This window comes from Theobroma cacao, chromosome 4, assembly GCF_053813885.1.
Source record: "Theobroma cacao isolate CCN51 chromosome 4, ASM5381388v1, whole genome shotgun sequence".
Taxonomy (NCBI): domain Eukaryota; kingdom Viridiplantae; phylum Streptophyta; class Magnoliopsida; order Malvales; family Malvaceae; genus Theobroma; species Theobroma cacao.
Window position 1 is genome coordinate 5,952,615 of NC_142642.1, and position 9,202 is coordinate 5,961,816.

At 35.1% G+C, this 9,202-nt stretch overlaps 1 protein-coding gene across 1 annotated transcript; it reads right to left on the reverse strand.

Moving 5' to 3' along the window:
* Window positions 1-873: 873 nt before the first annotated feature.
* LOC18601263 (trans-cinnamate:CoA ligase, peroxisomal-like) lies at window positions 874-3,143 on the reverse strand. Its single transcript, XM_018118693.2, has 2 exons — window positions 2,690-3,143; window positions 874-2,595 (listed from the first exon to the last, which is right to left on the reverse strand). Exons 1-2 carry the CDS (start codon window positions 2,885-2,887, stop codon window positions 1,033-1,035), a joined length of 1,761 nt encoding a protein of 586 aa, XP_017974182.2. The 5' UTR covers window positions 2,888-3,143; the 3' UTR covers window positions 874-1,032.
* Window positions 3,144-9,202: the final 6,059 nt, after the last annotated feature.

Consider the following 9,202-nt stretch of genomic DNA (forward strand, 5'->3'; position numbering starts at 1 on the left):
TTAAAATAAGAAAAAAATAGTTTTCTTTGTCTAATAGAAATAAGATTCAGTCAAAACTTTTGATCTTTTTTTTTTCCTTTTTTTTGATAGAAATTATAAGTATACTAAACTTTTTTTTTCCTTTTTTTTCTCTTTTCTCTCTTCTTTTTTCTTCTTTTTTCTCTCTTTTTTTTCCCTTCTGTTTTCTTTTTCTTCTTTTTCCTATTTTTTTCTCCTTCATAAGCATACTAAACCATTTCAATTTTTTTTCTTTTATTTTCCTTTATTTTCTTTTTTTTTATTTTCTCCTTTATAAGTATACTAAACCATTTTATTATTTATTCTTTTATTCTTTTTATTCTTTTTTATTCTTTTTGTAAATTTAATCATCGATAAATTTAAAAATATGAAAGCATGTCGAGCATAACTTATGATGTCTATCATAAAAAATTTAACATTAATTTTTTATTTTATGTCTATTTATATTAATAAATCTTAACGCTCATATTTAAATTATTAATAAAATTTTATATTATAATTTAATTTTATTTTAAAAATAATTAATTTTTTATTTTAAATTAAATAATTGACTGGATCCATCACCTTATTTAATTACTCTTTGACCACTTCTATACCAAATCTTAAATGGGTCATTATTTGAGCAAGCTCCAAAGAGCCTGAATCTCGTTCCTGTCCACCGAAAAAGGAACAGGCATTGACTTGATGAAGCTCGCGAGCACTTTTCCGTCTGCAGATTCAACTGAAGAGAGCTCAAAAGTAAAACTGCCGTCAACCACCTCTTTTTATACGGTTAAATAAAATTAAAAAAAAAAAACTTAATTTAAGTAACACGTGGCAAACAAATATGAACGGGATAGGGAAGCCGCACAGCACAGGGGTAGAAGATTTCCATCAATTAATTTCTGAGAAAATGGCATTGAAAAGCAGCCCGCAGATAGAAGACAAATCCACAGTGGGTCTGTGTACATGTACAAGCTTAGTTTATTCCGAGTATTTGCTTGGATTGATTAATAATTAATTTAGTTTTATCATTCAAAGACGGGATAAAGCAAGAATATGCTCATGAGGTTGGTAAAAGGGAGTTTCCTTGTTGACTTGGGTAGATTTCTTCCTCGTGGAATTCTCGGAGACATGGAAACTTTTCGCCAAAGCTCTTAGTTGGAATTTCTGTATTTTCCCGGTTGAAGTTTTTGGCAGCTGCTGTAGAAATTCCACCTTCTTTGGAACCATGTAATTAGGAAGATTTTTACGGCAGTAGGAAATGATATCAGCCTCCTTTACATCCTCTGTTTTCCCTGCCGCATTCTCTTTCACCGCGATAAAAGCACAAGGACTTTCTCCCCAGCGAGGGTGCGGCATTGCAACTACAGCTGCCTCCAGAACTCTGGGATGCCTGTAAAGAACCGACTCCAACTCAACACTGCTAATGTTTTCACCTCCAGATATGATGACATCCTTTGATCTGTCCTTGATCTCCAGGTACCCATCTGGATGTATCACACCAACGTCTCCTGTGATGAACCATCCGTTCTTGAAGGCCTTGGTTGTAGCCTCTGGGTCCTTCAAATACCCTTTCATGATGCTACTTCCTCGTAAAACAATCTCCCCCATAGTCTTGCCATCACGCGGTACACTTGCCATGGTTTCCATATTCTTCACATCTACATCGGCGAGTGTCAATATACTGATCCCCTGCCGTGCCTTGAGTCCTGCCTGACGCTCGCGCGGCAGATGGTTCCACCTGGCCTGCCACTCGCACACCAGGGCTGGGCCGGTGGCCTCCGTGAGACCGTAAGCATGCGTTACATGGAAGCCTAGGAGTTCCATTTTCTCGAGCAGTGAGGCCGGTGGGGGCGCACCGCCTGTGAGTATTTGGACGGGAGAGGCGATCTCGCGGCGCTCGTGTGGCTTGGCCTCCAGGAGGATGTTGAATACAATTGGTGCGCAACACATGTGTGTCACTTTGTGAAAGGCTATGTTCCGGTACATGTCGTACGCAGTGGTGTTGCGTAGACAGATGTTGGTCCCACCGCGTGCTGCGATACCCCAGGTAAAGGTCCAACCGTTGCAATGGAACATAGGGAGGGACCAGAGATAGACAGGCTCAGTCCCCATTTCCCACCCCAAAACCAGGCTTAGAGTGCTGAGATATGCGCCTCTATGGCTGTAAACAACGCCTTTGGGTTCTGATGTGGTTCCAGATGTGTAGTTGAGCGAAATAGGATCCCACTCATCTTGGATTTCAGTAGGGACAAATCTTGGATTGCCCATGTCAACTAAGTCCTCGTATTCCAACTCGCCCAATCGGACACCGGTGGGCGAGTCTATGTCATCTATGACAATTACCAGTGGAATTAAGGACTCGGCGGCTGCACTAGACTCGTGGGAATCGCCCATCAACATCCGGAGAGCGTCACGTGCCAGCGGCACATACTGATAGTCCACAAACAACACCTTGGCCTCAGAGTGCCTGAGAATGGTGGCTACATTTTTAGCATCAAGCCTGGTGTTGATGGTGTTGAGAACGGCACCAGCCATGGGAACAGCAAAATGCATCTCGTACATGGCTGGAACATTAGGAGCTAGCACTGAGACCTGCAAATGGACGTTATTTAATTCATAAATAGTTTCAAATGTCAATAAAACGAAATGCGATGGATATCAATTGTGATGATTGAATGAAACTTACAACATCGTTCTTGACGATGTTAAGAGAGCGAAGGGAAGAAGCAAGGCGACAGCAACGTTCGTATGTTTGAAGCCAGGTAAAACGAGTATTCTCGTAGATGACAGAAGTACGGTTAGCATACACAGAGCTAGCCCTTTTCAGGAAGGTCAAGGGAGTAAGTGGCACATAATTTGCATTGCATTTTGAAAGTTTGTCCATTTTTTCTTTTCCTTTTCCTTTGATGTGTTTATTAGAGAGCAAAGAAAGAAGAGGGAGGGAGGGAAGGATTGGAGATGTGCTCACTCTGGATGGAATGCTGAGGAAGGATATATAGAGAAGGTGAGATACTCGTGAGGGATGAGGGACACGTTTGAGGAGGAAGTTCACACAGAAATTGCTTGGACATTGCAGCGCAATACTACCTGGGAGTTGGAATTTGAAACAGGATTGCTGCTGACCCAAACCACCCTTTGCATTTCACATTGGCGTGGGCTCTCTCCATTATTTTCTTCTTTTTATGGATTACTTGTTTACCATGTGGGGCTGCTTGACTTCACTGGTGGATGTCCTTTAATTAATTGCCACCACATAAATTATATTTAGGCTATCACGCTTGACTTCTTGACTTTTCTCTAAATTAAGTTTTTCTTTTTTGCATATTTGAACATCTAATTTTTTATTTTTTAAATTGATTTTTCTTTTCAATTTTTAAACTTTTTCACAATAAAAAATACTTTATATTAATATTATATATAATTTCAATTTATAATATAAAATATACAAAATAAGACTTTTTTCTAACATACATAAAAGTTAAAAAGAAAGAAAACAAAGTTAGCGAGGGATGAAGTAATATAAATGGATACATGGTTGTGATATATATATATATATATTCTGGCTATAGCACCTAAAAAATCTATTTTTTCCATCCTACTATTATTTTATTCCAAATTAAAATACTTCCTAGCAAAAGAAATTATTTGTAGTCATGGACCAAATAGATTTCCCACATTTCTCCTAACATTTTTTGAAGTTAAATGATGCAGTCTTTGCATGAGGAAGAGAACGTTTTGGATTTTTTTAATGGGACTTTGTGAAGTATATTCAATTGTGTGGTCATAAATATTGAGTAGTGATCCATTGCCTAATCTTGGAAAAGCTTATGTCATTGCACCACATGAAGAGAAACAACGTTCTTTTGCTACAAATCTTAGAAAAGCTACTACCTTGTTGATTAAAGAAAATGAACTGTGACAGAAAAAGAACGATGCGGGGAGTCGTGGCCGACTTCCATCTTGTATCTGTTATGAGAAGTCAAACCATAGCAAAGTTGTCACATCCCATTTTCAAGAGGGATTGTGGCCGGTGCATGGACCCAAACGAGTATAACCCGTTAGGCCTAAGCAAGCCTCTTATCATAACATCATCAAACATTCATCATCTCATGCGGAAGCATCATATCACATCCATTAACGTGCATAATCGTTATACATATATTCTTAAAACTTATTACACAATAAAAGAACTTCTCAACTTAATCATGTAAGCTCAACTTAATACATCTATATGTGTATTAACAAGTGCCACTATCATAATGCACAATAATATAAACATTAAACATCATTAGCACCCTAAAGTGTCTACATAGGCTCTCGAGCCATCATAATTATCTCATACATAACATTATTCAAATAATTATCTGCCACACTGGCTGCTATTAGACGCTATCACTGATCTGAAACAAAATAAATGGGAAAATAACGTGTGAGTCATAAAGACTCCGTGACTAGATATTGGAAGGGGATAAAAGTATTTCGTAACCATGCATTTATAACTCATGCAATTCCTAACTTTCAAATCATAAAATTCATTATACATGTCATTTAAACTCATTTAAATACCTTTTTTGAAAACGAACTTATATAAACCTTTAGAAATCCTTTACCGTTAAAATCCTTATCAAATTCACTAAAACATCCTTTTTTGTACCATATCTATCGATACATTATTGAATGTATCGATACTTTCAAGCATTTATAGATACATTGGTAAAATGTATCGATATATTTCACAAAGAAAGCCTCATATGGCAATCTGTTTAGAATGTATAGATACGTGCTTTATATGTATCGATACTTGGAACACAGAGACCAAGTTTTTAAACAATTTTAGCATTTTTGCCATTCCTTAGGTCCTTTTACATCTCAAGAACTATCTTTAGGGGTCAATTCTTCTTACTAAGCACATTCTCATGCCATCATAGGTATAAACCATAAACATTACTCAAATGAACTCAACATACAACATATCATAATCATTTCACTAACATTAAAACTCATACATTGTGATGGTTTGACCCCCATCAACCTTGGGCTTGCAATGTATATCCCCATTGCACCTTGGGCTGACAACGTATATCCCCATTGCCCTTGGAAATTTTATGATGCATCATAAGAGTGAAGTCGTCACTTGCACCCCATGAGAGTAGTATCAATCGAACTCTTTGAGTTCTCATACTCGTAGCATGTGGTATATGGAATGTATTTCACATACATGTTGACTCATCTCATAAGGTATATGGAATTTACATCATATACATAATCTCATGGCATTTATGCTTGCTTAATCATCTCATGTAGTATATGGAATATACATTATATACATATTCTCATGACATTAATTATGCGTACTTAAACACCTCATATGGTATATGAAATTTACATCATATACATAATCTTATGGAATTCATCATACCAACATGCATATTATAACATCTATAAATAAGCATACAATATCTCATACCCACACTAGTCCGAAGACTAGAGTAATCAAGTGGACTTCAAACATAAGGTGCTTGTCCCCCCTTATTGAAAGCTAATACATAGTAGAGTATTTAGATACATAGTAGATTCAGAAACATTTTTAAAAAAATCCATTAAGTAAATCACATCATAATCATTATCAATTTATTTTCTTAGAAAATCATTTTCATTCTAGAATCTCAAATTCTTTGATAACCAAATTTAGAGATATAATTTCAACACGCATAAATAATCTTTTTCATCAAAATCATGCTAGCTTTACATATCAAAATAATTTGAAAGTCGTGTATCCACTCACCTAATTGGAGAGTCGATTCTTAGCTCCAATCATAACTCATTTTTTGAGTTATCTGTGGAGTTTTCAATTGTTCCTATCATACAACAATCATCACAATCATTTCTTAGAATAAAAATTTCATAATAATCATTCTAGGTACTTTTAAAAGTACTTGACTTTGGCTAAACAAATTTTCTAGCTAAAACCAATGCCTAGAACCCCATAAATCTTCCATCCTTACCTTAGGTGAGCTTAAATGCTTAAGCAAATCATTAAACTTTTAAACTTAAATCATTGGCAGAAAGTTTGGCAATAACACAATTATTTAAGTTATGAAAATCCGAAGCCAAAAGATTTAAAAACTAAAAATGTCATCTTTTTCCATAAAAACCCAAATCTAAGCATTAGAATCATAAAATGAAAATTTGGATTAAAAATGTGTTGAAAGAGCTTAAGAATAGGTGTTTTACCTCGCAAATGAGGCTGACGGTTGCTAACCCTTGAAAAATGTGATATATTTATAAGCTAGGGTGAGAAAATACATTTTTACCCCTTTTATTTTTTTTGAAATTGACAAATTGTATTGATACATTGGCCCATGTATCGATACATTCGATTTTGGAAAAAATATATCGATACATTATGAACATGTTAGATACATGTTCATTAGAAACCCTTTCTAAGCTAAATGTATTAATACATCATGAACATGTATCAAAAGTAAATGTCCTCTTTACTTTTTACTTTTCATTTAATAAGATATTTACTGTAAATAAGCAAACAATCCCCCCTTTTGGATTAAATAAAAACATAAAAAATATCAAAATCGAAAAGAATCAAAATCTAAATTTTGCTTTTAAGAACAAAATCGAAAAAGTTTGACTAAAATTAAATTTGCGATTCCCATTTACCCTAGCAAACGTGCTCCAAAAATTTAAAAAAAAATCATTTTTGATCACCTAAAAACCAAAGGAATCATTATCATCATTTTTTATTTTCAAAAGATTATTCTATAAAAATCACATATTTTGACCCCTTTCAAACTTAGAAAATTTTCTGCTTCAAAAGTAACAGACAATAAAAGGTGTCAATAATTCTTTTGAAGGTTCAATCTAAGTTTTATGTTTGAAACATGTAATATATATGATCACTTAAGGATTTCCTAACTTATCATCTTACTCAAGGTGGGATTTCACAAAGTGTAATGTTACAAGGTGATTAGTTATCCACCAGATTGGCATAAACCTAGAAGAAAGAGTGGTAAACAAACTAGTGGTGATCAATTGCATTCCCGTTGAAATTAATGGGACGGCAATGCTACGATGAGCATGTCTTTCAAGAGCTACTTGTGTCGCCACCGTGGATGGAGTTGGATCACCGATCCCAAGTTTGACTTTTGCGTAGCATTAACAGCTACTAGCTTTACTAAGTAGTCATGGAGTAGTAACTGATAACTCATCTACAAACATGGCAGCCTTCAAATTTTTTCGATAAGAGAAACGATGAATGGGTTGTTACTATATGAGCCACAAATCATATAACCCATAATATAAACTCTTTATCAAATGTGGTATCTTAACCCAATATATCACCAGTACAAATTCCTTATGGTGAAACAATAGAGGTTCATGCTTTGGGCTAAGTTGCTCTTAGAAAAAGATTAATCCTTGAGCGAGTTCTTGGGGTTTTGATTTTTGCTTTTTTTATATTGTTCGCTAGTAAATTGACCCAATTTACATTGTACAGTAACTTTTTGGTCAAACTTTTTTGTGATTCAAGACTTACACTTGAGGAAGCTAATTGGAGTGGGTAAAAAGGGGAATGGTCTTTATTACTTGGTTCTGACGAGAGAGGAGAAGGTGTAGATAGCTAACTATTTGGTTAATGCAAGTTTATGGCCTTGACGCTTAGAGCATTTTCTAGTAAATCACATTCCTATGGTTCTTAATTTATTTATTTCTTTTGATTGCACAAGCATTATGATTTCAACCACATCTTTTTATTTAATTTTGGGGTTAATGTGTTCTTATTGTCGCATACTTAATCAATTGCATGACACTTCCTATTTTACAAAATAGAACTCCATATGAGGTTTTACTGGAAAGAGTTTTACATGTGAACATTTAAGAAGCTATGGATGTCTTTGTTATGGGCATATAAATAGCAAGTCGTGTGGCAAGTTTGCCCCATGTGCTAAACTGAGTGTTTTTGTTAGGTATCCTAGCGAGCAAAAGGGATACAAAATTTATGATATTAAAAGTAAGATAATTTATGTTTAGCGAGATGTTCATTCTTTGGAAGAAAATTTTCCATTTGTAGATTCCTTAGCAACAAAAATTGTATAGCCAAATGATTTGGGTCAGACTACTACATTGGATAGTCCACTCAATTATGCAATGCCCAATATCATTGAACTTGGGTTTCGTGAGTCATTTACAAGTCTCAACCCATTTACTAGCCCAATTGGGCCTATGTCTCATCATAGTAAGCCTACGATAGGTGAACCCATGTTGCTAGCCGTTGCACATGGGTTCGCTACAACTGCGTCCACCTCTTTCATCGATCCACCTAAGTCCTTTTCACTTGCTAGCATTGGGCTTAAGTTAACTAGATCTAATTTGTCAACCATAACAACTTCCTTATCAAACCAAATTAGTTCTAACTTGGTTAATGAGTTTGAAAATATTGTTTCAATTGCTCCCCTTATTTTAGGCAAAAGACAATGGTAGGTTTTACACTCTTTATTTGGTTATGATTATGTTTTGCCCTCTCTTTCGTTCCTCCAAGCATCATGTTGATCTCATTTCTTCATTTGGCCAACTCAATGATACATACTTTCTCACAATTTATTTCTTACTCTAAATTTTTTCCCAATCACACTACCTTCAACTGCCATCTCGTCTACTGATGAATCAAAAATCATTTTTTTAGGCAATCAAACATGTATATTTAAAGGAAGCCATGGCGTAAGAAAGTTCTGTTTTAGAGGCAACTCATACTTGGACTTTACAACTATTACCCATTGTTAAATGGCTTATCAATTCAAAATGGGTTTACAAACTCAAATATCAATAAGATGGAAGTATTGAGAGTTACAAGGCATGCCTTTCGTTGCAAAATTATTCACCATACCTTGTTTGTCGGAACTTGCATCGATTAAGCATTGGGAATTACATTAACTAGATGTGAATAACACTTTCTTACATGGTGACTTAGAGGAAGAAGTCTACATGAACATCCCATAAAAGGTTTGCTAAATAAAGAGAGTAGCGTCTTTTTCAATTACAAAAATCTATATATGGACTCCATCAAGCTTTTGGAAATTGGTATAAGAAAATTACCATTTTCTCTTCTTGCCATTGGTTTTCAGCAGTAGGACATGGTTCACTCTTTGTTCATCTTCTCTCGTATTGGAGGATTTTTGTTATAGTTCTC